At 44.5% G+C, this 27,003-nt stretch overlaps 1 protein-coding gene across 1 annotated transcript in view; it reads left to right on the plus strand.

The window, feature by feature from the left end:
* Positions 1–27,003, plus strand: part of A2M (alpha-2-macroglobulin) — a 29,255-nt gene continuing 2,252 nt past the window's right edge. Inside the window, exons 1-32 of the mRNA XM_079313776.1 lie at positions 1–204; positions 1,804–1,987; positions 3,029–3,188; positions 4,072–4,124; positions 4,636–4,656; positions 5,012–5,180; positions 6,371–6,455; positions 7,297–7,420; positions 8,872–8,986; positions 9,225–9,334; positions 9,774–9,932; positions 11,332–11,559; positions 11,884–11,947; positions 12,429–12,571; positions 13,212–13,361; positions 14,033–14,200; positions 14,829–14,979; positions 16,628–16,736; positions 17,047–17,275; positions 17,539–17,665; positions 18,266–18,387; positions 19,647–19,698; positions 20,203–20,286; positions 20,677–20,853; positions 21,369–21,453; positions 22,615–22,771; positions 23,038–23,112; positions 23,393–23,558; positions 24,501–24,724; positions 25,090–25,308; positions 25,673–25,800; positions 26,158–26,248. Coding sequence (XP_079169902.1) covers positions 119–204; positions 1,804–1,987; positions 3,029–3,188; positions 4,072–4,124; positions 4,636–4,656; positions 5,012–5,180; positions 6,371–6,455; positions 7,297–7,420; positions 8,872–8,986; positions 9,225–9,334; positions 9,774–9,932; positions 11,332–11,559; positions 11,884–11,947; positions 12,429–12,571; positions 13,212–13,361; positions 14,033–14,200; positions 14,829–14,979; positions 16,628–16,736; positions 17,047–17,275; positions 17,539–17,665; positions 18,266–18,387; positions 19,647–19,698; positions 20,203–20,286; positions 20,677–20,853; positions 21,369–21,453; positions 22,615–22,771; positions 23,038–23,112; positions 23,393–23,558; positions 24,501–24,724; positions 25,090–25,308; positions 25,673–25,800; positions 26,158–26,248 — 4,215 coding nt within the window. The 5' untranslated portion in view covers positions 1–118. The remainder of the gene's footprint in view (positions 205–1,803; positions 1,988–3,028; positions 3,189–4,071; positions 4,125–4,635; positions 4,657–5,011; positions 5,181–6,370; positions 6,456–7,296; positions 7,421–8,871; positions 8,987–9,224; positions 9,335–9,773; positions 9,933–11,331; positions 11,560–11,883; positions 11,948–12,428; positions 12,572–13,211; positions 13,362–14,032; positions 14,201–14,828; positions 14,980–16,627; positions 16,737–17,046; positions 17,276–17,538; positions 17,666–18,265; positions 18,388–19,646; positions 19,699–20,202; positions 20,287–20,676; positions 20,854–21,368; positions 21,454–22,614; positions 22,772–23,037; positions 23,113–23,392; positions 23,559–24,500; positions 24,725–25,089; positions 25,309–25,672; positions 25,801–26,157; positions 26,249–27,003) is intronic.

Consider the following 27,003-nt stretch of genomic DNA (forward strand, 5'->3'; position numbering starts at 1 on the left):
CCCTGGGCTGTTTGCAGAGGAGGGTATAAAGGGGTTGACTGGGAGAGCAGAGGGGGAGTAAAAGCAGCACTGGACCACACTGAGTGTCTGCTTGACTCACCACGTCCTGCTGTGTACCATGGGGAAGAATAGGCTGCTTATCCAATCAACCATCTTCCTCCTCCTCTTCTTCCTTCCAGGAGACACTTCACCCATCACAGAGCCGTAAGCTATGCTGGGGGGTCTCTGGGCAGGCAGGAGACCTTGGCTGTATTCCTGTGTCTATTTCTTTGTCCCTTGTCTTCTAACTAATTTTTTTTTATCCAGGTATAATGATACCAGGGCTGGCTAAAGTGCCTTCTATAAACAGGAACTCTAGTGCTTGAGAGAGATGCAAAACAAGCTGAGAAACTGAGTAAAACTTCAGGGGATTAACAGAGTTTCAACAAAATTTTATGTACAAAATTGGTTCTTTTGCAAGACAACTTTTCACAAATGTTTGTGCAATTAGATCTTCTTAAGAGACAAACTGTTTTGAAAGGACAATGAAAGGTTTAATTTTGGGTTGACTGTCCTACTCCCAGGTTCAAATGCCCAGGAGTTGGAAGTGGTTTTTTTAGACAATAATGAGAAGAAAAGAACAAATAACTCTTCTGGCATGCTCAGAAATGGCTTTGTTTTTCAATTCACATTTTTTAGCTCAGCCAATGGAATGAAAATTCCCTTCTTGTCCAGGGTAATGTGACACTGTAAGACTGTGACTGTCCAGGTCTGTGAGAGTATATTGTGCCTCCCTTCTTCACCCTCTTTTGCCCCATGTGTATGTGAAGGGCATTTGTGTTGTGTGCATGTGTGTACATGAGTGGTAGGAGCAGCACACGAAGGGTCCTCACATCCCAAAGACTTTCTTGTTTGGCTCTTTGGCAATGTCTCTTCCTCCTCTGCAAAGCACAAGGCACCTCACCCATGGCAGAGCAACACAGGGTGCAGGGGAATTTCTGAGCAAGGCTGTGCTGTAGTGCTTTCATCAAACGTGGGGGAAACAGACAATGGGATCTGAGGGCCCAGAGCTTGATTCCTGCAGACCAGCTAATGGGCAAAAAGGTGCCAGAGCCTCTGCTACTGCTAAAGGGAATGCCTTGCCTTACTGCTGTAGTATTGAGGGCTCTTCTCCCATCTGCTCGCTGCTCTGAGTATGCCCACTGGAGGCCAGTCCTCATCCACAAAAATGGGAGCACGGTTAGCATTAGGTGGATCAGGCTTGATTCCCAGAGGCTGTGCAGGGCTGAGCAGGGATCCCCTGTTGAGCTGAGACAGTGGGGCTTGCTTCCCTGAAAACCTGAAATGTGTTTTTGCTTAAGATCTGGCACCACACTGTGGCAGTTTTGAATCTGTGCGAGGAATGAGAGATGCTACAGATGCTTTTCAGTGTGTAGCCAGTGGAATTTATTTGCTGGGTACTGGCATTTGTGTGGCTCCTGAATGCTACTAACAGTGTCTAGCAAAGGTGACAATTGAGTTCCTCCCTGCCGTTATTCAAGATCCCAGGAAGAAGTGCTGCTGTTGGGCTAGAACCTAGAAAAACATATCTTTTCCAGATGTTTGTGTGGAGGATTTTCTCTGGTATTTTACATTTGAGACCGGCCTCTCTGCTTTCCCCTGCTCCTACAGATGTCCTGGAAATCTTGTTGCACTCTTAGAAAATGCACCCTTCTCCCTGTGCAGCGAAAGCTGTAGTCATCAGATTGGTTTATTTGTTTTTTTATCCACAACTTCTGTTACCTGTTCCTCCTTCTCTGACCTATCATTCTTCCTTGTTCCTAGGCAGTACATGGTGCTAGTGCCCTTTCTGATACACACGGATTCTCAAGAGAAAGTCTGTGTTCAGCTGACCCACCTGAACGAGTCTGTGACACTGAGTGCCACACTTGAGTACCTTGGGGAGAACAGGAGCTTGATTGATGATGTGGTGTCAGAGAAAGATGTGTTCACCTGCATCCCTTTCTCTGTGAGTATCTCATCCTTGTGGGATGATCCTTTGTGCTAGGTGTAAAATGTAAAGGCACTGAGAAGTCATGACCAGAGTAACGCTGTAGATATTCACTTGCCCCTTGGCTTGGTGTGTTCGTGTCCATGCTCAACACCCTCTTACTTCTGAGATCTCCTTAATATGCTAAATGACTGTGAGATGCTGAATCCTAGAAAGCCATCCCCTTTCTAGGAAAGGAGAAGAAAGTGGGTTTAGTATACTGACACTTCTGATGGCTGTTTGGTGAAAATGGCTTTCCACATCATCCTTCAACATCCTCAATTTGTCACTTGAGTGCCTTCGAATTGTGGTAGAGCTTTTGGACGTCAGATGCTTTTCACCTGGTATATACTGAATTAATGTAAGAACATAGAGGTGTGATTGCCTGTATCTGAAAATAAGAGAGCAAAGCAGGAAATTTATAATTTAATGTAATTGGAAGTCCCAGAGACTATAACAAGTTGTAGGCAACTAGGAAACCTTATCATTTAGCTCAGAGCCTAGATTATGTCTTTGGCCTAAAGAGCGAGGAATTGGTCTTCAGGACACTGAAAAGGTTGGCATTTTTGTCTTGGTATGTCAGTTGTAGGCTGAAGATTGACTTGGCCACTTGTGAAAGAGAGGTATAGATGTCTGGCATGTCTGTTTTGGAAAAGAAAGTATTCTGTGAGGACTAGGGACATAACCTGAAAGAGAAGTCAGACTATTTCACTCTGCTTGTGAATGTCAAAAGGAAAAGGCTGGAAAGGTTTGGTTAGGGCAGTGAGAATTTTTTAAAAATTGGATGTTAGAGCTAGGAGTTCATTTGCTGCTCAGTACTTGCACAATCACTGCACAGCAGGAGGAATGGGTAGGAATATGGGACAAATAAAAATCAGTCTCTTGTTCCTGATTATAGTTCCTCTCACCTCTGTGTTGAATCCCTCAGGATTACATTAGATCTCTTATTTCATGAAGGCTAGTTTGGTTTAGGAAGCCTTTAAAGATGGTCTGTTACCTAGTTTCCTTCTTACTTTCCAGCTTCCAAAATCAAGAATCCCATTACCAGACATGTTTCTCACTGTGACAGTGAGAGGGGACACGCTGCAGTTCAGCAGCCGCAAGTTAGTGGCAGTCCAGAACTCTGAGAGCTTGGTCTTCATCCAGACAGACAAACCCATCTACAAGCCTGGACAGACAGGTACCTGGAAGGGTGTGGAGAGATTTGTATTTGGAACAAACATTTGTATTCAAACTGTTGGCTTGTTCTGGCCAGATATTGGTTGCTTTCAATGGGGGTCAGAATTGCAGCCTCGTGGCTGAGACTTGTTTTATTGCTCCATATAGGGAAAATTTGGAGAATCTTAAGGTGCATGTATATCTGGGACACCTGCATACTCTCCCTCTCTCACTGTGGGCTCTGTTGTTGTGGTCCATGCAGTTAGGCACTCTGTATTAAAATCTGAGAAAGACTGGATGTTTATGCTATAGAGAGAGAAGAGGGCCAAAACTCAGACTAAGACATGAAATCATTTCCAAAGCAGCAGCTGATTTTGCTCAATGAAGACAGAAAGAATTATGTAAGCTATTTATTTCTTCTGGGCCAGTGATCTCCTAAATTTGGCCTGGATAAAAACAAATGTCCTAAAAGATGTACTGAATTCTCTCTCCATCCAGAGCCAACACAAACTTGCAGCCAAGTGCTGAAGTAATTTGCTTGCATTCATCCTTCTTAGGAAGTCAGTCTAGTTATAACAAAATTATGAGACCCACGTGAATTCTGGTATAAAAATGCCTCATTGCAAAGTAGACCAAAGGCAATTTAAATTTAACTTTGGTCCTGATTAATGAGATTCTGATGCCCATGATCAGTAAGATGTTCACACTGCCATGGATTTGCCCTTAACATCCTCTTATTTGTGTACCCATAGTAGATGGGTACCCTCCTAGCATGACCTAGTATTCTAGTAAATGAAATTTCTTTACAAGAGAGCAGCCCTGTTGTCTGTTGTACTATTTGTTTTTGCAACTGATTTTTCTGGTTACTGATTGCACTGTGGAACCTCACTGACTTTCTCCATCAGTCCTATTCAGAATTGTTTCTCTGGATGAAGAGTTCCGACCTGTGAATGAAATGGTAAGCATGATACTTGTTTTTCAACTTATTGAGCCTTAAGTCAAATGTGGGTAAAGGGAGGAAAAATAGTCTCTATTGGGGAGGGCTCTCAGTACACTGAGATAACTGTGAAAATTCTGGGTCACCTCAGATCTTTTTAACAGGATCTGTTGTCAAATTTCTGCACAAGGCTGCCTTCTGCATTCTTGGAAAGGTTTGACAAACTGCAAATGGGCAGTGCTGGTATAAACAATGAGCAATCTGCCATTACCATAGTGTGCACCTGTTCTTATTAGCACTGCAGACCATCCAGAGTTAGTAATTAATAATTTTGGCTGCTTTTTGTGCCTGAGACAAAGGATTGTCCCCTTCTTCTCACTTCCAAAATGTTCTGATGATCCATACCAGAAACGTTTTTCTTTACCCCGTTGGATGATTAGCTTTTACCCTTAAATGTGGTCAGACCCCTGGTCATTTGACTATGTTGCTTGCACTCTTTCTTAACATTCTGCTTCCTTTCTTCTTTTTCTAGATTCCACTGGTGTATATGGAGGTATGTACAATCATTTAATTCACATTCACATCTATTGCACCTCAGTCTGGGCAGAATAAACAGTTGCCTCGAGATGATTCTTGTTTATTTTTTGTATTAAGCTGGTCTATTACATTAATTCAACTATACAGAATTTTAACTCTTATGGGGCTACCATGTACCTGGGCCCAGGTTACAGCTCCTCTGTCATCCTGATGTGTAGTTCCCCTAAAACTCTGCTAGTGCCTAGTGCCCTCCACTACCGGCCTGCAGCCTCCTGAAACACAGGGGCTGTCCCTCCCTTCACTGCTTTTGCTAGACCTCATTGCAGACTCTCATTGTTCTCACAATTTCCTTGTGATCACATTATCTATAGGACCCAAAGAAAAATCGCCTGTACCAGTGGACAAATGTAGAGTTAGAGATGGGATTTATACAGCTGTTCTTCAACCTCACCTCTGAACCTCTCCAAGGGACCTACACAGTGGTGGTAGAGAAGGCCTCTGGGAAGACAGTTCGGCATCCTTTCTCTGTGGAGGAGTATGGTAACTATCACTGCAATTTCAAGTTCCTAACAGCTAGTCCCATGGGACATAAAATCTGAATTAAACATAGCAGATCTGACCAGGATGTCCAGCATCACTGGAAATTTGTTTCTGTGTCCTTCATCTCCTAAGAATCATCTCTTTAGGAGGAGAAGACTCAAGGACTTGAATGACCTCTCTCCACTCCTCCCTAAGCCCCAGACCATGGAGTGCAGCTCTTCAGAATACCCACCTCAGTGAAGCTCCTATCAGGAGGAGCAAAGTGTGATCAGTCTGTGCTGACAGCTACAAGCCTTTCCTCCTTTTATACCACAGCCCCATCTCCAGTTGGCAGCATACCTGTCAAGTGTCACACCATAAGTCTGAGTCTAGGCTGTAAATGAAGATCTTGCCTCTTCTGCCCCAAAAGCTAAGCTCATAGCTTGTGTGATGCTGTAGTGCCTTAACCTCCCTTTGCTGCTCTCGCCTCTATGCAAGTTCCATCCACTCGGCTCAAAAAATGGTATCCCAGTACACACCAGCACATAATCACAACCAGCATATCTTCCCACCCCAGCAAGCCAGCTGCAGCCCTTGTTACATGGTTTGACATGACCTGGCTCATGCAGCAGGGATGTGTCCTGGCAGATGAGTCTTGAAGTGCTTTGACCTCAACTTGCACAGTTACAAGACTGTGCTCTGTCCTGTGACCTGAATCCCCTCCTAGTTCTCCCAAGACCATCACCATCCACTTATCCTCTTGCACCTGAGTGTAGATGGGATGTCACCCTGTGCTGTATCACTGGAGAAGCCAGGGTGTCTTCCTGTTTTGAACATGGATAAGATCTACATGCTTTGAAAATGCAGAGATCAGGCTGCAGTTTGCATATTTGTGGGACACTTCTACTGATTTATTTCTCTGTTTTACTGTATCCTACTGCTGTGGGACTGATAACCCATGTGTTACCTATGAAGTTGCTGTATTTTGATAGCTAGTATAATAATCTTGTCTTCTTACCTGGCACAATGCTTGGCTGAGGGGTTTTCAATGACTTCAGTGGGATGAGCAAGTGACAGAAGACTCTAAAATCTGACCATTTAGATGTAAAATGTTTTTAGGTAATTTGTAAGAACAGCCTCTGAGTGCCTTCATGTGTCATTCTGATGTTATTCCCTATCACATAGACTGTTTTACTTTGGTTCTGCTGCAGTGCTGCCAAAATTTGAAGTGACAGTGAAAATGCCCAAGATGATCAGCATTCTTGATGAGGAGCTGAAGGTGACAGTTTGTGGACTGTGAGTATCATTCTTTCAAGTTCTTGGTTTCAGTGTTTTCTTGAATTGCTGATCAAAGTTCAGTTGAGAGACTGAGAGATTAGACTTTATTATTTCTGAATCCTTTTGGGGTCCCTGGACTAAGCAGACTATGTCTACTATTAGCCAAATTCAACAGTTACTGTTTGATACACTGTGTATTATATATAGAGACATATTTTTGGATCTATTTTGTTTGTTTGTTTGTTTGTTTTTTCGTTGGTTTTTTTTTTGGTTGTTTTTTTTTTTTTTGTTTGTTTGGGCTTTTTTTTGTTTTTTTTCTTTTTTTTGGGAGAGTGTTTTTTGCATATTTTTAAAGTCATTGAGGATTTCACACCAGCTACACAGCTAGGGGTGAGGTCTTTAATTCAGTTTACCCAGGAATGATGTTTTAACTGTATCTCCTGCTTATCTTGGAGATTAAAACCCTAAGGGATGCAGCTGTCCTCTTTCCTTTGGGCCACCTCACTGGATTCCATCTTGCAGTGTACTATAGACCCTCTAGGGAGAGCCATGGCTTGGGCTGAAGAGTGAGAGCAAAGACCCAGTGCTTATACAAACATAAACCAGTTCTATCACATTTGAGTGGTTGGGTAGATGCTTGCAATATGCTCTCCAGGCTGAGAGGGGCTCTCAACAAAACCAGTATTATCATATGGTACCAGATTCCTTTCTGCTTTTTACTTCCTACGATGACCCTATGTATCCTGGAGGCAGCTCTAGGGAAGAATGCTGGCATCAGTGGGGATGAGCCTGTAATTTTTCTACATCCCTCTTACATTCCCAATGCCTCTGTTTTCCTTCCGATCCTCCCTGCTTGTAGATACACGTTTGGGAAGCCTGTTCCTGGTCTCGTGAGCTTCCGTGTCTGCCGGGAGTATGAACACTCAGCCTCATCTTGCTATGGTGAAGAGGCTAGAGCAGTCTGTGAGGAGTTCTCTGGTCAGGTGAGTCAGGGCTACTCTGGTGGGTGTAGTGATTGGAGAAGGTGTTATTGAGCATGCCTTGTAGGCACAGGCTGGCTCTGAGTGTGTACAAACAGAGTTAATGTGTGGTGAGGCACTGGCACAGGCTGCCCAGAGAAGCTGTGGATGCCCCATCCCTGGAAGTGTTCAAGGCCAGGCTGGATGGGGCTTTGAGCAACTCGGTCTGTTTGGAGATGGCCCTTTCTATGGCAGGGGAATTGGAACTTAGATGGTCTTTAAGCCCCATTCCAACCAAAACCATTCTATGATTCTGTGAAAATCCATGTATTTTAAGGATGGCTGGAGGATGAGAGAAGATTGGGTGCAAGATGAAATGTGAAAGGTAGGATCAGGGGGAAGGTCTGAGTAGTAAGAGCAATGTGGGTAAAGGCCAGAACTTAATGGAGAATTAAGAGTTGAAAGAAATAACAGAAAGGTCAGATGGAGTGTAGAGACTATAAGAGCAAAGTGAGATAGAAAAGCCACGAACAATGAGAACAGAATTGGGGTTGGCTTACACTGGAGACAGTGTATGAGGACAGAAGCTGGTGTTAGAAGAAGGAAGGTAGCAGAAACCCAGAGAGAGGCTGATGCATTTTGAGCAAAAAGGAAAGAAATATGGGTTTTGCAGCAGTGGTTAAGACAGATAGAAACCCCCCCCACTTCCTTCACCTTTTAATTGGTGACAGCTGAAAACTGAAAGGTATTTGGGGCACAGACAGGTGCAACAATACTGGGTTAATTGGCAGAAGTTGGAGTAATAGCAATTGAGGAAATACTGTGGAGAAGAAAGCATATAGAAGATGTTCTTGTGGTCCCCTGGGCTCTGCTACAGCATGAGCCACGTGATACCACAGCTACCTCTGCCAGTACTGTTGTTACCCATGTCAAAAGAAAATAGAAGTACTGTGGTGCTAGCCTCTGTTCCAGGCTTCTCTTCTGTGGAGACTTGACTTGTACATGAATTTGCTGAAGAGAGGTGGCAAGCTTTGGAAATACTTTTCCAGCTGTCATCTGCTTTCAACAAATACACAGGCTTTGGTTTATGTATCACTCATGTTTACACATTTTAAGTAAGCAGCTTTATTTTCTAACAAGCCTGATGCCTGAGAACCATTTCTTATGTTTCATACTTTGATTAATTCTCTATGCACTCATACCAAGTGTTGGCAGCTTCAAACTTCACAAACATACACAAAAATTGTCTAGTTTGCAAACTCTTTTGCTCTAATGTTGCTCTAATTACCTCAATATGCTTTTTGCTAAGTTATTTATGTCTTTTTCCAGTTTTGATAAAAACAACAGACTTAGATTATCTGTGAGGTTACGGGCTTCTCTTTCAGCTCAGAGCAACACACAGTGATGGATTCATTAGGTTGAATAAGCATTGTATAAATGAGAATATAATGGTCTTGTTTGTTTTCCTCCAACAGACAGACATCTATGGCTGCATTTCTGAAGTGGTAAAAACCAAACTATTCCAGCTCAAGAGACGTGGTTATAAAAATAAGCTCAATGTGGAGGCTAAAATTAAAGAGGAGGATACAGGTATGGATCATCTGGATGACAGAGCCATGTAATGGGCCCAGGAGAGGCCAGCAGAGGGGCCTGCCCAGAAGAATTGAGGGATAAAAGCAGACTCTTGCCCTTCTGGAATTTTAGAGTTTTCCTGCCTCTAGTCCAGGACCATCAAGAAAAGAGTTTGTCCAGCAAAGGAGGGTTGGCTAGAATAAAAGGAATTCTGGTCAAGCAGAGGCAAATTAGTTCTTCATGCTTCTTTCTGCAGGAGTGGAATTGACTGGAACAAGCTTCTCTGAGATCACGGCCACCATCAGCAAAGTCACATTTGAGCTTTCAGACACTTACTACAAGCAAGGAGTCCCCTTCTTTGGGCAGGTAGGGAAACCATGAGAATGGAATGCCATGAGTGCCTGAACCTTCTGGTCAGATATATGCCCCAGCTCTGCAAGGATGCTGGGCCTCAGTGCTGCTAATCCCTGTGAATCTCCTTTCCTCTGAAGGCTCTCAAACTGGGGAACAGCAGCTGAGAGCACAGCCCTCATTCTGTCCTTATGCTCCTGCCTCTCCAGTCCACTAACATTTTCCTTCTACAGTCACCCATTTAATTGGAGGCCTCAGGCGTGTGAGTGCATGTTATTCTCCATATCCACTCCTCTGACCCAGAGGCAGAGATAAGAAAGAGGCAGAGAAAAAGTATTCAGAAAGTGTGCAGCTGTCTCTGAAAGTGATACATGTAAAGTGCTGTTGAGCCTTCCTTGTCTGACATGGGCAGCCATCCCTCTCCTTCTAAACTGTACTGGTTTTGCTCCTCCAGGTGAAACTAGTGGATGGGTCCAATGCTCCAATTGCCAGTGAAACTGTGAGAATTTCTGTTCAAGGAGGAGAGGAGCAAAACTATACAACAAATGAAGAGGGCATGGCAGAGTTTGTACTAAACACTTCCTCATTGGCCCTGGAAAATGTTGGAATTAGGGTAAGTCCTTTGGGTAGAGAAGGTAATGAGGTCCCGCACAGGGCTGGAGGAGCTCAAAAGTTTCTAATATATATGCAAAAGTAGTCAGATTATTGTTCCTTGTTGTTTGTGTGAATCTTGACACCAGTTTGGTGGAAACAGTCATACAGCAGGCTGAGGCTGCAGGTCACAATTGCACTTATCTTGTAAATATTTGATTTCTGCTTGGCAAATGCAATAGAGAGTTAGAAGAAACATCAAGAGATCAGAATAGTCTATTCTGTTCCAAGGGATCACCAGCCCTAGCTAGTCAAGGGTGGGTCTATCTCCCATGTGCACGTCAGAGTTTAATTTAGGTTTTCAAATTATTAACACAGTTCCTGGGGTTTTTTGGGAGGGATTGGGGGATTTTTGTTTGTCCATTTGTTTTTGCTTTGGTTTGGTTTGTTGTGGAATTTGTCTGGGATGAACAGGTGCTGCTGAGCATCTTTTTGTTAGTGGGAAATGCAAGTTGTTGTGTAATATACATATATTGTAATATGGAGTAGGGGAGAATATTTATGTTTAGGATTATATTTGCTCTTCTCCGTACAATTCCCTTGTCACAGACTAAAAGTATTAAAAATTTTCCAGAAGATACTACTAGACACTTGAAGTTTTCAGATTTTTGCAGGATAAAGAAAAGTCAAGAATTCCCAAGTATAATGAGAAAGATAAGAAAAAAGGGCACGTGAGGCACATCAAATGCTGAAATAGCACCCTTCTAAATGGGAAATATATTCCCCTTGCTCTCATTTTTAAGAGGACCTAGACTCTCTCAGCTCCTAAACTTCTATTCAGTTTAGGTTTTGAATTATTAGTTGAAGATTGTATTTCTTTCCTCTAGGATCTGTAGCTTGTTCTTGGCACTGGTAATATCTGAACTGAACAGCACTATCCCTTCTTCAGTGCTGATGATAAGGAAAGAAATGAAAATTGGCTTTTTTCCCCTTTAGACTTAACTAGAATATTAGAGAGGGCAAGGCATTAGTGTAAAAGGCCCTTAGAGTGGCACTGTTAGTAAACAAAAATCTGATAAGATTCAGCTTGTTTGGCATGAACTCCATCTTTTCTGGGAGTGAGATCATTCTCAATGATTTGCTAAAGATACCACGATCCTATCTTGCACTTTCCAAACTCACGTGTTGGGGTTTTTGTTTGTTTTTTTGCACTTTTTTTTTTTGGGGGGGTGGGGGGGGGTTTGTTTGGTTTTTGTTTTGTTTTGCTTTGGTTTTTTTTTTTTTTTTTTCATTTTGTAGATTTCCTTGTTACTTCAGTACCCCCAAAAAATACTAAAACTTTAATATTCGGCCATGAATTTTTATCTCCAGTTTGTCCACCTGTATTTGAGGATTTATGTGTGCATTTTCTCATTTTCCAGGCAGTTCATAAAAAAAACACCTACTGCTATGAACGTTCATGGATTGTTCCATATTATGGAGAAAGTTATCTCCATCTGAAGCGCTTTTACTCTCCCAGTAAGAGCTTCCTCAAAATTGAGCCCAAGTCCAAGCCACTAAGCTGTGGCTCCTCCACAGAGATCCGGGTGCATTACATCCTTACTCCAAAGGCTGTAGGAGAGCAGAAGAAAATCACCTTTTACTACCTGGTAAGTTTGCACCTGCCCTACAGTGAAGTTGTCACTGGCAGTTATTGGGGTACTAGAAATGTTAGCTGTAGTTTATGGCAGAAGTCTTTAAAAACTTTCTTGTCATCCTTCACATGTCCTTTAGAAACAAAAAGGAGGGTCTGAACGGGGAGTAAATAAGTAAGGATGTCCCTGTGCTCTCTGAGTGAGCACAGGGATTCTGCTACTGAGAGCTGGATGTGAGCAGCAGACATACAGCTCAGCTGCTCTCCTTGTAGGATCCCTCACCTTCAGGTTTGGCTAATGCAAAACCACAATCACAGCAAAGTTTCTCCTTTCATTCAGGTGATGGCCAAAGGAAACATTCAGCAAGGAGGCACTCACATTCTGGATTTGGACCAGGAAAGTGGTGAGTTCCTCTCCCCCACCGAATTGTCACTCTTATGGGGAGCTAGACAGCTGTGGCAAACATATTCTGCTTCCATGTAACTGTGGGAATCGACATCTTCATATCCTCTAAGATCTGGGAAGAGTTTGGCCTTTATTTTCTCTGCGTTTAGGCTTTTCAGAGATTTGGTCTAATCCCTTGTGTCACTGTCTTTCTCCTGACACTGCATTTTCTGGGGCTCCAGTACTTCTCAGAGATACATCTGACAGTCTGTCTTTAGAAGCTGAAGCAAAATTCAGCATACTTATGCACTGGAAAACAGGCCTTTTCAGTCAGACAGGGAAACTTACACATCTCTGTGAGCACCAATTCATCCCACTTGGATGCCTAGAATTTCATAATGGCTAGGATAAAGTTCAGCATAAAGTCAAACCTAGAATTTTGGCTGCTCCAAGAGAGAGTTTTTTGCACCTTAACTTTTTACCCTTGTTTTATTTGCTAGACAATGGTGTCTTCTCACTACAGCTGTCTGTACAAGCTGATATTGCTCCAGTGGCCCAAGTGCTTGTCTACACCACAGTCCCCAGTGGGGAGGTGATTGCTGATTCTGCCAAGTTCAACACAGAATTATGCTTCAACAATAAGGTAAGTGTCCACTTCCTGAGGGAGCAACCACGAAACTGCAGTGTGTACAAGCTAACTTATTTAGATTTAGCCTGGTTAAGCTAATTTATTTAGATATACTAACACCGGACAAGCCACGTATTAATTGTTGTAGGTAGCTTCACTGCTTACTGGCTTGTGCTAACCTGGAAGAGATCAACTGCTGGAAAAAAGTGCTAGCAAGGGCTACACTGATAAAATCCCCTTTAGCAACTGGCAAAAGCTGCTGATCCTGCAGATAGTCTTGGCTAAAAAAAAAAGAACAAGAGCAAGGTCTTTGCAAGCTGGTTTTCTCTCCACTTACAGTTTCTGGGTACGGTACAGTGACTGCTCCTAGTTCAAGGACATGCTCATCTGATCACATCTAGCTCCTATGTGGGATTGCCTCATCACATTCACAATGACCACAAAACCCAAAACCACCTTAAAAAATTCTGTGAGCAAGAATTCTTGATGCTGATTTCCCTGGGACTGCTAGAAAGGAACAGTTACCCAGAGGAAGTGTAGAGAGAAGTCTGCATGTGTATGGGGACCTTGTAAAGTTAGAACTGAATGCACTCACTGGAAGGAAAAGTCCTGTGAGAGTAGGGTGTCTGTGACATAACTTTTCCTGTGGTTACAGGTGGGCTTAAGCTTCTCCCCCTCGGAAGGTCTGCCTTCCTCGGATGCTCACTTGCAGTTCCAAGCCTCCCCAAACTCCCTCTGTGCTGTGCGTGCTGTGGACAAGAGTGTTCTCCTCATGAAGCCAGAAGCTGACCTGTCACCCACCTCTGTAAGTTCTTGGTCTGTGGAACAAGTTGGAGCCTGGTTGGAGCAAGAGCAGCCAGGTCTGGAGAGGAAACAGGGAACAGTCCCTCTTGTCAGAGCTGACACAGGGAAGCTCCCCTGTGCTGCTTCTCATCTTCCTCCAGTGGGCAAAAAGATGAGAACTGGGCAGCAGTTGTTTCTGTGTGATTTTAGGGATGGCAATTAGAAGGCCTATTTAAGGGGCCTGCTTGTCTTGGCCAGACCCTAATACTGTTGTGTGTTCAATGATAATTTTTCAGTTATTCTCCTCATGCATAGATTAATTTTCTTGGGGTAGCATCTAGAAGTGTCAAAGAATTTAGTTTCCTTTTGCCAAACAGAAGGGACAAAGTATTACAGATGGTTTGGCCAATGTAATTTTTTTACTTGATGTATGTAATATGATATATGTAAGTTTTTATTTGAACCATAATAACCAGAGTAACATGGAGAGCATAAAAAAAGAGGCAGCATCTCCAAATTTTGATCCCTTTTTTGATTCCCAAACACTTATTGCTTTCAGCACAGGAAGGACCATGGCAACGTGGATATGTGTGCTGGTGATGTGACTGTTGCGATGCTTGCATCCAACTCCCTCAGTTGTGTTTCATAACAATGGACACTAAAATTCCAAATACTGTCTGTCTTTCTGCCAAGGTGTATGACTTACTTCCAGTGAAGAAATTCCATGGCTATGTGCATTCAAATGTACACTTGGAGGAGCCCCAGTGGAATTGTATAACTGTGGAGCCAATAGTTCAGGATGGGATCACCTATGTTCCAGTAACAGGGGTGGATGAAGAGGACACTTACAGCATCCTAAAGGTATAGCCCCCCCGGCCTGGTTAGGGAGTGGAGTGGGAGAATGATTGAGAATCCTTAAGCCTTCTGTGGCATGAAACTTAAAAAGGGTTAAGGGTTTGTGAATCTGAAGGATCTGTCACTGCTTTTTATCCAGAGGCATATTCAGTGAGGGTCATAAGCTTTACTTGTCTTTCCAGATATGCTTCACACATGGTGTAAAAGGGATCAGCCTCAAAATTTTCTTAGAGGAAAATTTTTGAGGTTGACTTAAAGTGAGGTTCTAATTGTTGGTAAATGATCCCATGCCATTATAGTTGCCTCGAATAAATCAATATGTCCTTGAGTGGCATTGTAGCCAAAGACATTTAATTCCAGAGAGAAAACTGTATCTCTACTTCCTGGATAATCCTGATGCCTACACTGAAATTGGACAGGAACCTGTGACCAAGAAAAAGGGGGGATATATCATTTGGTCTCTCTGAGGCACCCAGGCACTCAGACCCAAGGATCAGGGGATCATCTCAAGGTCCAATCCACACACAGTAACAACTTCTCCATTTTGAGGCTGTAAAATGCCAATGTTAAGTCTGCTGTGTAAACCTCAACGGAATTCAGTAATAAAAAAACATGCTTGATTTTTCTCCCATAGGAAATGGGTTTAAAGGTTTTCACAAATACCAACGTGAGGAAACCTCAGTTTTGCAGCCCGAGTAATCACATGTATGCTGCCCGTCAATCAGCTGGCTTAGGAGCACCTGCACCCATGGTTGCAGCATCCATGAGCTCAATGAGATCACATGGTAAAGGAACTCGGTTTTGTTTTTGCTTCTGCTCTGAACAGAGATCCTGTTTGTACTTTGGGATGAATTCTTAAAGAAGAGCTGGGGGTGTGAATTGAAACCTTGGAAACAGTACTGATTTCAGCTTCTGAACGGGTTGTGTATGTCTACAAACAACTTGGGTAACTCCACATAAGAAATCAGCAGAACCAGACAGTGCTCAAAGACTGGCAGAGCAGAGGATATTATCCTGCTGATAAATTCTCTGTTCATTAGGCTTTTACAGTAGACTTCTATTCCTAGATTACTGCTTACAGAGTCTCCAATACCATTTTCAAGCTGTTCTTATTGACTCAGCCAGTCTTATGTATGGTCAAAACCATGAAGTAGGTGATAAATTTTTCAGTGATGAGTTGCTAGACTTTTTGGAAGTCTATGGTAAGACATATATGGTAGAAGTCCAGTCTGAAATGGACCCGTCCTATTATCTTATTTTTAAGAACTATCTCAACTCTTACACTGTAACAGTCTGGGGGACAGAATAGGCCCTATCATCCTTCAGTCTCACACTAAGGAAAATATTTTAGAAATTATAAGTTACTCTAGCTAGATAGCTGATTCAGAGAGTTTTCCTTTTGTATGTGTCCAGTTTGAAAAAAATTTCAGCTTCTGGCAGAAGTTGCTAAGATGCAGGATAGGTGCCTTTTAATTATTTTAAACTGAAATAAGCAGCAGTAAGAAGACTGAACTACCACAATAGAAAAACACAAGCAAGCTGCCTGCCACTTTTGCAGAAGCAATGTGATATAGCTGTGATAACACCTTTCACCTGTCCCTGAGACCTTCTCAGGCTCTGGATATGCCTTTTGCACAGTTAGTATGAATACTCAATTGTTATCCAAATGCAAAAATTCAATTAGTCAAAGTAAAGATGACAAAAATTAGAATTTCCTTAAGAACTTTTATTCTTTTTCTGTTTGGATGCATTTCTTTTTCTATTTGTGGAAGCCTAGCAAAACGAGTCCCACCTACCCCATTCCAGTTATTGAAAAGTAAAGTAAAACAAAATGTTTAAACAAATTTCATCCCAAACACAGAATATTTTATTTGGAATAAGTTTTGTATATGAAAACTTCATTTTAGTCAAAGTGGCTCTTTTTACCCTTCCCATATTCCAGCTGCATGTTTTTATTTTGAGCATTTTCAGTCTAGTTCTTGAGGAGGCAATAGTTTTGATAGGAAGCTGGTACTCTGAGTTACAATGACCCTACAAAAAAAAGTGACCCTACACTTCAACAGAGGGATGTTCCATTGCTGGTTGGCCTGATTAGGGTGGAGAAGAACATCACATGAAGGCTGCTTGCATAGAAGGTCCTAAATAGGTTTTTTTGCTCTAAATCCTTTTTTTTTTTTTTTTAAAAAGCTTGTAAAGTGCTGGCTTCTAAACTTTGAGGTCTGCTGGAGACCAGCAGAAGATAATGGAAGGCTAGCTCTTTTTGCCAATAAGCCCTGGCCCTGAAACTCCACTGCTCTTGGTACTATAGCTCACTACTGCCACAAGCATCTGCTTCTGATTGACACTTTCTCAGACTGAAGCATGATGCTGATATAGGTCTTGCCTGTTTGGAATTATCAATAGTTGATTTCTTTTTCATCTCACCACATTCAGACATTGCAGCAGAGAGATTTACTGTGCAGTCAGGCACTTTTGAAGAGGTGACAGAGACAGTCCGAAAATATTTCCCAGAAACCTGGATTTGGAGTTTAGTACCTATAAGGTGAGTACTTTGCTCATTCCTTTTTAATAAAACTGGGTTTATAAGGTGAAAACATGAATCCCAAAGTGTTTGTCCTTCATTGTTTGTAGAAACCATTTGGCAATCCTCTGAGATGAAATTACTTTCAGCCATAGTTAGGTTTATCCAAAGAGTGGACTACAAGAAAATGTGGAGTGGTCCTACAGTAGCAAATGTGCTATGCCCCATCATTCACAGAGCAAATGCTGTTCAGTAGGACAAAAGGGGTACAGGTAGTCACCAAAATGCTGTAAAATTGATCCCTCTGTCCTTGCTGTCTGTGCTTTACCAGCTCTGAGGGGAAAGCTGATCTAGAAGTGACCATCCCTGACACCATCACTGAGTGGAAAGCCAATGCGTTCTGCACTTCAGCAGACACAGGCTTTGGGCTGTCCCCAACAGCATCCCTCAGAGCCTTCCAGCCCTTCTTTGTGGAGCTGACCATGCCCTACTCTGTAGTGCGGGGGGAGTCCTTCACGCTGAAAGCCACCGTTTTCAACTACCTGCCTGCCTGCATCAGGGTAAGGGAGGTTTAAATTATTCTCTGTAGCTGTGTGCCTTCTTGTGCACCCCTTGCCTTCACCTAGCCTTCTTACCTTACCTCTCATTAGCCCTAGACCCTTTGCCCCTGATATTTTATATTATTTCTCCTATATACTCCAAAAGCAGAGCCCACAACTCCAGTTCCCTGCTCCTTTGCTACTGAGCAAATAGGGAGCTAGGAAGCCATAGCTGTCTCTCATGATCACCTTTTCTTAATTGCACCTCTCTCTACAACTGGCAGGTCAGTGTGGCTCTGGCTCCATCTACTCATTTCCAGGCTACACTGGTGGAAAAGGAGGAAGAATCTCATTGTCTCTGTGAGAATGTGAGGAAAACCGTGGCTTGGCTGGTGACTCCCAAATCTCTAGGTAAAGGTCTCAGGGTGTTGGAAACTGCAGTAAGGATTTCTTTGTGCTGTTTTCCCTGTTCAGTATTGGATATTAGAGCAACACATTTTCCTGGGAAGCACTTCAGTTGAATGTGGGAGGCAAAGACTGAGGGATTTATAGGGTCCATGTGTGTCTGGCATCAGATGCAGTACCATCAAGCCTTATAGCCCTTGGACAGCATCTCCTGAGGCCAGAGATGTTGCTGGCCAGCAGAGATGTTCTGTTAGTTCCATTTCACATTGAGATTAGATGTCTTCCCCATGGGATCTTCACACATTTTTTCCACTGTTTGTGTGGTAGCAGCTGTGGTGTGCATGCAGGGCAGCAATGTGCTGAACAGCAGTGGGCTGGTCACACTCAGCGCTGTGGTATCCTAGGCTCTGTAAAACAGTCCCCAAAATAGTCACCTTTCAATGACAGCACAGCTCCTGTAGAGAGCTTGTTTTTTGTGGGAAAGCAGGGCCCAGCTGTGACAGAAATCTCCATCCATGTGCCTGCAAGTTGAAACTCCTGAAAGTAGCAGTGAATCCCATTTCCCGGCTCTGGCTGGCAGGGCTGAGTGACCCCTGTTTCCTCCAGGGCAGGTGGAGTTCTCAGTGACCACTGAGGCCCTGCAGAACCAGCAGCCCTGTGGGAACCACATTGTGGAGAGCCCTGAGAAAGGGCGGAAGGACACGGTCATCAGACAACTGCTGGTGGAGGTACGTGGGCTGTGGGAAGGGAGGACTGAGCTTTCCTATGGCCTTTAGCTTGTATCACAGTGATACAACTGGATGGGATGCTAGATAATCTCATCTAGCTCCCTTTATTTTTAAAGGTTGGACCAGGTGATCTTATGAGATCCCTTCTATCCTGGTCTGGTCCCTGATTTTATGGGATCACTCTGCAGCATGGCAATATGATGGTCGTATATCATCTCTGTACTTTTACAGGGCTACATAAAGACTTCAGCTTAATGATGTGCCTTGTGGTACTATAAACTTTCCCTGTCTTCTGCTGTAACAGGACTCCTACTGCAATCCATCCTCCCATCTGTCACCTGCTATTTCAATACACTGCCTTTACAGCCTCTCTCCTTCTTTTGACACACCCTCAGTAAATGTGCCAGTCAGCACATGGTGCCTCTCAGCTAACTGAGTGGCCAAGCAAACTGCCTCTTAAGCTGAGTGTTTTGCAATTATGGTTTGGTAACATAGGCTGGCACTAGGAGAAAGGTAAGGGATTCACAAGCATCTATGGGAATTTGATGACTGTAGAAAAATCCCCTTAAACTACATATGAAAACATGTTGAAATTTTACAGCCTACCCATTTCCTGTGGCAGGAAGAGTAGCTGATGTGATGTAGAGCACAAGGAAATCCTATGTGGTGGTAGTGGATAGCCTTTATAGGAGATTTTTAGTTTATTATATACTGAGGGTGGTAATCTGGCACTTAAGTTCTATGTTCTGAGCTTTCTTCTGTATCATAAAATCCCCTAATGTTTGCCCACCATGTGCTATCAGTAGTGTCACCAGATATTACAGTGTACTACATCCTTCCTTTCAATGGTTAACATACACAATTTTTTCCCTAAAACATCTGCAGCATTACAATAAATAGCACTGCAGACTTTTCTTCAGCACAGCTCTCTGTAATGCTGCAGTCCCTTTGCCACAAAGATGTTAAGTGTCTTTCACTGTGTCCCATAGTTGCAAGTCATCCATTTGATGGTCCTGCAGTGTTCTCCTCTCCTTTTTTTGTCCTTCCACATATAACAACAGTCACTTAGGATCGCATTTCTTTTATTTGCTTAAATTATTTCAGAGCACTGTATTTCAGGGAATGTTTGTGACTGTTTCTCCTTCTTCCATTCCATCACTTTTCTTTTTACACATCCCTCTGTCCTTGTGAGGATTCCTGTCTATATTTCCTGTCTCACTAATTGCTAACTTCTTTTGTTTTCCTTCATCTCATCCAAGCCTGAAGGACTTGAGAAGGAAACAACCCAGAATTCTGTGCTCTGTGTGAAAGGTAAAGCCCACTCTTTGCACACTCTCTATTTGTTCCTGTGTGGTTTGATAGGTGGGATGTTGGAGGCCTGCCTCTATCATATTCCATGTACTCTGACATTTTGGGTTGTCAAAACATGCCCCATTGGTAGAGAGTTTGAGATACAAGACAGGAGAAAGTCCTAAAGAATAGACCATCCTGCCTAAGCATCAGGGTATGAGCTAGGATGGATTTAGCATGGATACTTGCATCCCTGCTCTCTTTAGTTCTGGCACTGGAGTTACAAGTGCTCTTGTTTTCCTGCACACTCAGGAGGAAGCTGTAGACACATGATCTGCAGTGCCTAAAAGTGGCTGGGAGTGGTTTCATGCAGAGATTGTGTTACATCCAGGGAAATATGAAGTAACTGAAATCAGGGCATTTCTAATAGGAAGAGTTCCTGTTGTTTCATTGAGTCCCCCTTCTGTTCTATTAGCGATTTCTTTGAACTGCACTAAAGCTGTTTTGGTCTTGTTTCTTTCTCAGGAGTGCCTGTGAAAGAGGAGTTTTCCCTGTTGCTACCTAAAAATGTGGTACAAGACTCAGGCAGAGCATATTTCTCAGTGCTGGGTGAGTTAACAGCCAGACAGAAGAACCATGTGCTGTTTCTGACTCCTTGTGTAGACCTCCTACCTCACAGCTTTTTCTCCTGGTTTCTAGCACACCTCATTATTGTCTTTAATCTCTTCTGTCCTGATAACTTTCACTTCTGTTTGTGCTATTCCCTTTCCTTTTCTGCAAGCCCTTTTTCTCAGTCTTCTCACAATGCCCTAACCTTTCTTTCATTTCCCTTGGTTTTTTTCTCTGCTATTCTATGTTTTGTTCCAGGATCTTTATCAATCCAGATTATCTTTTGTTCTACTCTGATATTTCCTGCATTTGTCATTCAGTACCTTCCTCTGATTCTGATAGCCAGCCCTAAATATTGCTAACATCCCTGTGGTGTCTCCTGCTCCTCAGGTGACATCATGGGCACTGCCATGCAGAACCTGCATCAGCTCCTCCAGATGCCCTTTGGCTGTGGGGAGCAGAACATGGTCCTGTTTGCCCCCAACATCTACGTCCTGGACTATCTGAACAAGACAGAGCAGCTGAATGAGGAGATCAAATCCAAGGCTGTTGGATACTTAGTGAGCGGTGAGCTGGCACATGGCTTGTGCTTCTGCTTTGGCTTTCTTCTAGATCCTGCCTGGAGTGGGTCTGTCAGATGCTGGCCAGGTGTTGAAAGAGGTCTTCCCTCAAATACAGATGGTCTCTGCTGTATGCCTGAGGGGGCCCTTTGCTGCTTTTTCCTTATTTTCTGTAGTTTAAGCATGACTGTACCTGATCATTGCAAGCACTTTACACATGGGATGGCAATGCAGTGCAGAGTTGCCACTGCTACAGTGATTCATCCATTGTCATTTATAGATCCTGCCATCCTTCTAAAGAAAGGCAGGTGCTGCTTTTCCTCATGCATGACAAGCAATGCATGGAGGTGGGGATGTACCAGCACTTCATATTGGTTAGGATAGGATTGACCTATGCCTCTTTCATTTGCATTTGCTTTTGCTGATAGAGCTATTTTTCTATTTCCCCATCCCTCAGCAGACTCTGTCTTGCCTCTGAATCTTTTTCTTGTACCTGAATCTTGCCTTATCTTTCCATTGCAGGTTATCAGAGACAGCTGAACTACAAGCATCAAGATGGCTCTTACAGTACCTTTGGACAACGTTATGGCCAACCAGGGAATACCTGGTGAGATTTCAGTGCCACCTATCCCTCTCCAATATGCTCCTCTTTCTCACCCACACATTTATAATAAATGCTGCCTGACAGTAAATAGGAAATGCTGTTGTAGACCAGCAGGTTTTCCAGAGTTGGTGTGGCCCCTATGCTGCTTCCTTCTGAATAAATAGGCTACATCAGCCACCTATATGGCTGAAGTGCTTCCTCCCACCAGTAGCTCAGAGGACCGTCACAGACTAAAAGGAAACAGAGATAAATTGAGGAAGAAGGGAGTGGGCATTTGACATCCTGACTGAAGAAGGCTGAAGAGTTGCAGTGGCAGTTCTAGACTAGCATCTGCTGAGAAGTCTGCTGGAAATAGTGGTTCCATATGGAAACATATGAGGAAAAGTTGAGAATCCAAGAGCAGTGCTGAATGTTTTCTTTCCAGTGTTTGTAGGCTACTAAGCAAAGACAGGCTGGAGGAGCACGTGTGTTGCCCTTTTGACTTATTGAAAAGTTTTGACTTGCCCCTGTATATCATTGTCATGTGCTTTCAATTTTATGTGGGGATAATAATGGAAGAATTCATCACCCTCAGTTTGCTTTTAGTTTCTAAAATGGTAATTGGCTTTTGACAGCATGTTGGCTTAGCACATGCCTGCTTCTTTTCCAAAACTGCTTGCAACAACTCTTAACAAAACTTTTTTAACATTTTCTGCTTTACTTTGAAATTCTAGGGGAGTTCTGGGAAACCCATGAAACATGGATTTGCAGTTTAAGAGTTCTATCAGCAGACCATGAGCTTGTGGGGATTTAATTATTATTCCTTGTAATTTTGAGTACTTCTGTTATGCATATTTAGCTAATTGGCATGCAGTTGCCTATATTTTTCAAAGAGTTTTTTTCAAAGACAGATCAACAATCATTGTCCTTTAAACTGTAGCCTCAACACAAAGAGGTCATGGGGTTTTTGAGCCAAGTGAGAGACAAAATGAGAGACAAAAATCAAAGTGGAAAGTAGTTTTTTGACAGGATTTTTTGAGGTGAGGGTATAATATACATAAGGTCTGACTAACTGGCCCACAGTTCCCCAGGCCTTCTTGCCTATTATTGATGAAGTGCCCATAGGCCCTGTCAATTGAAATGGGCAACAGGCCTGCTCAGGCCCTTTCTTTTTCTCCCTTTCAGGCTCACAGCCTTTGTCCTCAAGTCCTTTGCCCAGGCCCGGCATCACATCTTCATAGAGGAGAAGCACATCCAGGATGCTTTGCACTGGCTGGCCTACAAACAGAAGGAGAATGGCTGTTTCCAGAGTTCTGGGACACTCCTGAACAATGCTATGAAGGTAACAAGTCTGCCTGGTTGTTTCATTGTGAGGCCATAAGTCAGGCCAGTTGAGTTTCTTCAGTACACAGGGAGATGGGATATTCCCATGCCAATGGCAAACACTGGGGAGGGAGCCATATTGGTGATAGCTTCACATCTACAAGAGGAAGAGACAAACTAAAAGTCTGCAATGCAGAATAGAGCATTGCTCCTGCTGGAGTAGGAGAAAACACTGAAGATATGAAGCAAGGCAAGGTCAGCATCTGCCTTTGTGTTTCCTTGCAGGGTGGAGTGGACAACGAGGTGACACTGACAGCCTACATCACCATCGCATTGCTGGAGATTCCACTGCCTGTGACTGTATGTTTGTGCATCCTAACTCGAGTCAGACGTGCAGTGCCAGTTTGTGGCAACACAGTATTGACCATAATTTGCTCCAAATTGGAAAAATGACTTGGTTGTTGAGCTCTGTGATATAAGAATTGCCATTTTTGCTATATCTGGGAGACATTATACCCTACTTGTTTCTAGACCTCCTTCTGGCAGTCCCCTCCTCAAAGTTCAGGAGGATGATGTGCTTTTAGTAAGGCAAAAGCCTCACTTCTTCCTACCCTTCTAATCACTGACTTGGTCTCCCCAGTATTCAGTGGTGAGGAATGCTCTGTTCTGCCTGGAAACAGCAGCAAATCAGAAAGAAAACCATGTGTACACCAAGGCACTGCTGGCATACGCCTTTGCCCTGGCAGGGAACAGGGAGAAGCGCAAGGCATTGCTTGACTCACTTGAAAAGGAAGCTGTGAGAAAGGGTGAGTGCTCCTGGTGGGATGTGGCTTTCCCCAGCCTTACACCTGCCCTTGGTAGAATGGATTTTGCTGGTGGGGCAGTGGCTGCAGGCACTGGCCTCTGTGGGTAGGGAAAGGTGGAAGGAGAGGGAAGACTTGTGCAAAGGGATTACTCTTTTGGGAAGTCCCTCTCAGGGCGCAGTCCTTCTCTGCTCTGAGGGAGCTCCCCAGGAAGCACCAGGGACCATCCCCTTGGTGCTGAGCCCTTGGGTGGCTCTGCTCCCACCTCTCCTCAGCCCCCTCCTCTCTCCACACCTGCTGAGCACAGGCTGAGCAATGCTCAGGGACATTCCTGCTCCAAGGCTCGGGCTCAACACAGAGCACAATGCATGTCAGTCAGAGAAGAGATGGGTGTGCTGAGAGAGAAAATGAGCACACAGGACATCTTGGAGGCCACAGCACAAGTTCTGAGTGGTCAGGGAAAATCCTGTCATCACTTGGAACTAATCTGCCAAAGTCAGGCTGGACAGAGGGTTTGGCCAAGCGGTGGGTAGTGGAACTGTGAAGGGAATATCCCCTACACCTTTTGCCTTCCCCACCTGCAGGTGACTGGTAAGCCCTGGTCACATTCCTTGAGCCATCTGGCCTCACAGGGTTTGCCTCTGCCAGCCCCTGGCATCTCTGCTCACAGAGGGAAGGAGTGGCATCCTCCTTGGGTCTCTGGTTCCCTGCAGTGCCCAAGTCCATGAATGTCCCAGTGAAAGTGGTGCTTAGGCCTGAGGCTCAGCAGTCTCATGCTCATTGTAAACCTGCAAAATGTGCAAACCTGACCCTTCCCAATCCACCCTGCGTGACAGACTCTTCCTGCAGGCTCCGCGCTGCCGGCTGGAGCAGCAGCAGGGGGAGAGGTGCCTTGCAGTGTGCAATAGCAGCAATTGCTGCTGTCTCTGTCGTGCTCCTGTGCAGATGGCTCTGTTCACTGGCAGCGGCCTGGGAAGGAGCCCGAGGCCGATCTCCCGCACCATCGCTCCCGGGCTCCCTCTGCAGAAGTGGAGATGACATCCTATGTGCTCCTGGCTCACCTCACCTCGCAGCCAGCCCCTGCCCAGGAGGAGCTGTCCTCTGCATCCCTGATTGCCAAGTGGATCAGCAGTCAGCAGAATCCCAATGGAGGCTTCTCCTCCACCCAGGTGAGCTGCTTCCCTCTGCCCACTGCACGCACTGAGGTCAGAAGATGGCACATGTCAGAGAGCCGGCTTGGAGCACAGGAAATCTTGTCAGGAAGGTTGGAACTGGAGCCCTGCACTGGATCCTGCAGCACCTACCATGGCTGCCAAGTGCTTGAGAAGTTTTAGACGGTTTATGTCAAGTAGTGCCCCTGGGAAGGGATATGTGCTGAAGCTGCTCTTTCTGTGGGTTTTTTCTTCTTAACTCAGACTGCAGAAAGTGAAGGATGGAGGGGAGGGTGCCAGCTGACAGAAAGGGCAGGCTGTGGGAGGACAGGCTGTGGAGAGGCTGACTGCATCCCCTGGGTGCTGGGACTCATCTCTTCCAGGACACAGTGGTGGCTCTGCAAGCCTTGTCCCTGTATGGAGCTGTCACCTATGCCAGGAGTGGGGCAGCTTCCAGAGTGGCCCTGCAGTCTGGAGGGGATTTCCAGCAAGACTTCCAGGTGGATCCCAGCAACCGGCTGCTGCTGCAGCGCGTGCCCCTTCCCCAGGTGCCAGGGGAGTACAGCGTGGAGGTGTCTGGTGAAGGATGCGTCTACCTGCAGGTGAGGCTGATGGCAACAGCTGGCACCTGGCAGGGGATTCCCTGGCCAGGCAGGGCCAGGGAGAGGGCAGGATCATAGGAATCATTGCATCCAGGCTGGAAAAAACCCTGACATCATTGAGTCCTTCCATTGAGGAAGAGAAGAGTAAAGAACGGGAGAGAGGGGAGAGGTGGAAGGCTGTGAGAAAAGGGAAGAGGATGAAAAGAGTAGAGGAATGTGGAAGAGAGAGTGGGAGGGAAGGAGGGAAGGCTCTGCAGTGTGGAGAAGCTGTGAGAAGTGGGAGGCTGGGAGGGGAGAGGGTCCCCTGTCTCCCACGTTGGGCAGGCACACCCATGCTCACACAGAGCTGCTGGCTGTCCCCTAGACAAGCCTGAGGTACAACGTGCAGCCCACGCAGGAGGAGGCTCCCTTCATGCTCCATGTGCACACCATCCCAGAGGGCTGTGGGGACCCCAAGGCTTACAAGGTCTTTGACATTGGCATCAATGTCAGGTGAGTCTGTGGTTTGCTCTGAGCTTTCCTGTCAAGCCATGGCAGCTGGGGGAGGTCTGGTTATCCCTGTGGTGAGGCAGTCTGGAAGCCCAGGGAGTGCAGCACATTCCTGGGAAGGTGGGCAGGAGGCAGCTGTTCTGTGAGGAGAGGCTCTGCAGGAAGGATTTGTCCTGCTTGTGTGGGCAGCCCAGGGCTGGGCTAGTGGGGCTGTGTAGGTGACTAGGAGCACCTGGCACAGCTGGAGAAGAACGTGCTGGACAGCCAGGACTTAGTGGGGTGCCAAGTGTTATGGGAATGCTGGAAGTGTGCCCAGCCTTGAGTTGATGTTCACTGAATCTTTGTTGCTTGGCTCGTCAGTTACACAGGGGAGCGCAATGTCTCCAACATGGTGATTGTTGATGTGAAGATGCTCTCAGGATTTGTCCCACTGAGGTCCTCTGTGAGGAAGGTAGGAATCTGTTTGTCCTACAAGCAGCATTGAATCATAAAGTCATTAAAGTTGGAAAAGATCTCCATGTGCAGCCTTCCACCAAATGTCACCATACCCACCTGTTACCATATCACAAAGTGCTTCATCTACTCTTTTTTTAAAACTTTTCCAGGGATTGTGCCTTCACCACTTTCCCACAAAGCCTGTTCCAGTAATCATTAATTCAGTGAAGCAATTTCTCCTAATTTTCAGCATGAATCCCCCCTGCCACAACTTGAGAACATTTCCTCTTGTTCTATTTCTATTTGCCTGGGTGGATAGACTGTCCCTCACCTTGCTGCAACCTCTTTTCAGGCAGTTGTAATGAGCAATAAGGTTCCCCCAAGCCTCCTTTTCTTCAGACTAAACAATCTCAGCCGCTCCTTGCAAGACTTACATTCCAATCCCTTTTCCAGGATCATTGTCTTTCTTTGGAGCTGCTCAGAGGTCTGAAGTGAGTGGTACAAAACTGAGTTCACAATTCAATGTGCATCACCACCAGTGCTGAATACAAAGAGAAAACATCCACTTTCTTATATTCAAGACATCTTTCAAATGTCTGTAGTAAACGATGGAGTTGCAGCTTGATTTTGTCACTGTCATTTGCACATTTTACATGTGGAGTGTTCTTTTTTCATACATGGCTTAAGGCCAGACAAGGGGAGACAATGTGATCAGTCTAAGAAAAAATTGAATAAGTAATTTTTTCTTTAGACTGGTGATGGTTTCTTTTA

The sequence above is a fragment of the Erithacus rubecula genome (genome assembly GCF_903797595.1).
Source record: "Erithacus rubecula genome assembly, chromosome: 1".
NCBI classification, from domain to species: domain Eukaryota; kingdom Metazoa; phylum Chordata; class Aves; order Passeriformes; family Muscicapidae; genus Erithacus; species Erithacus rubecula.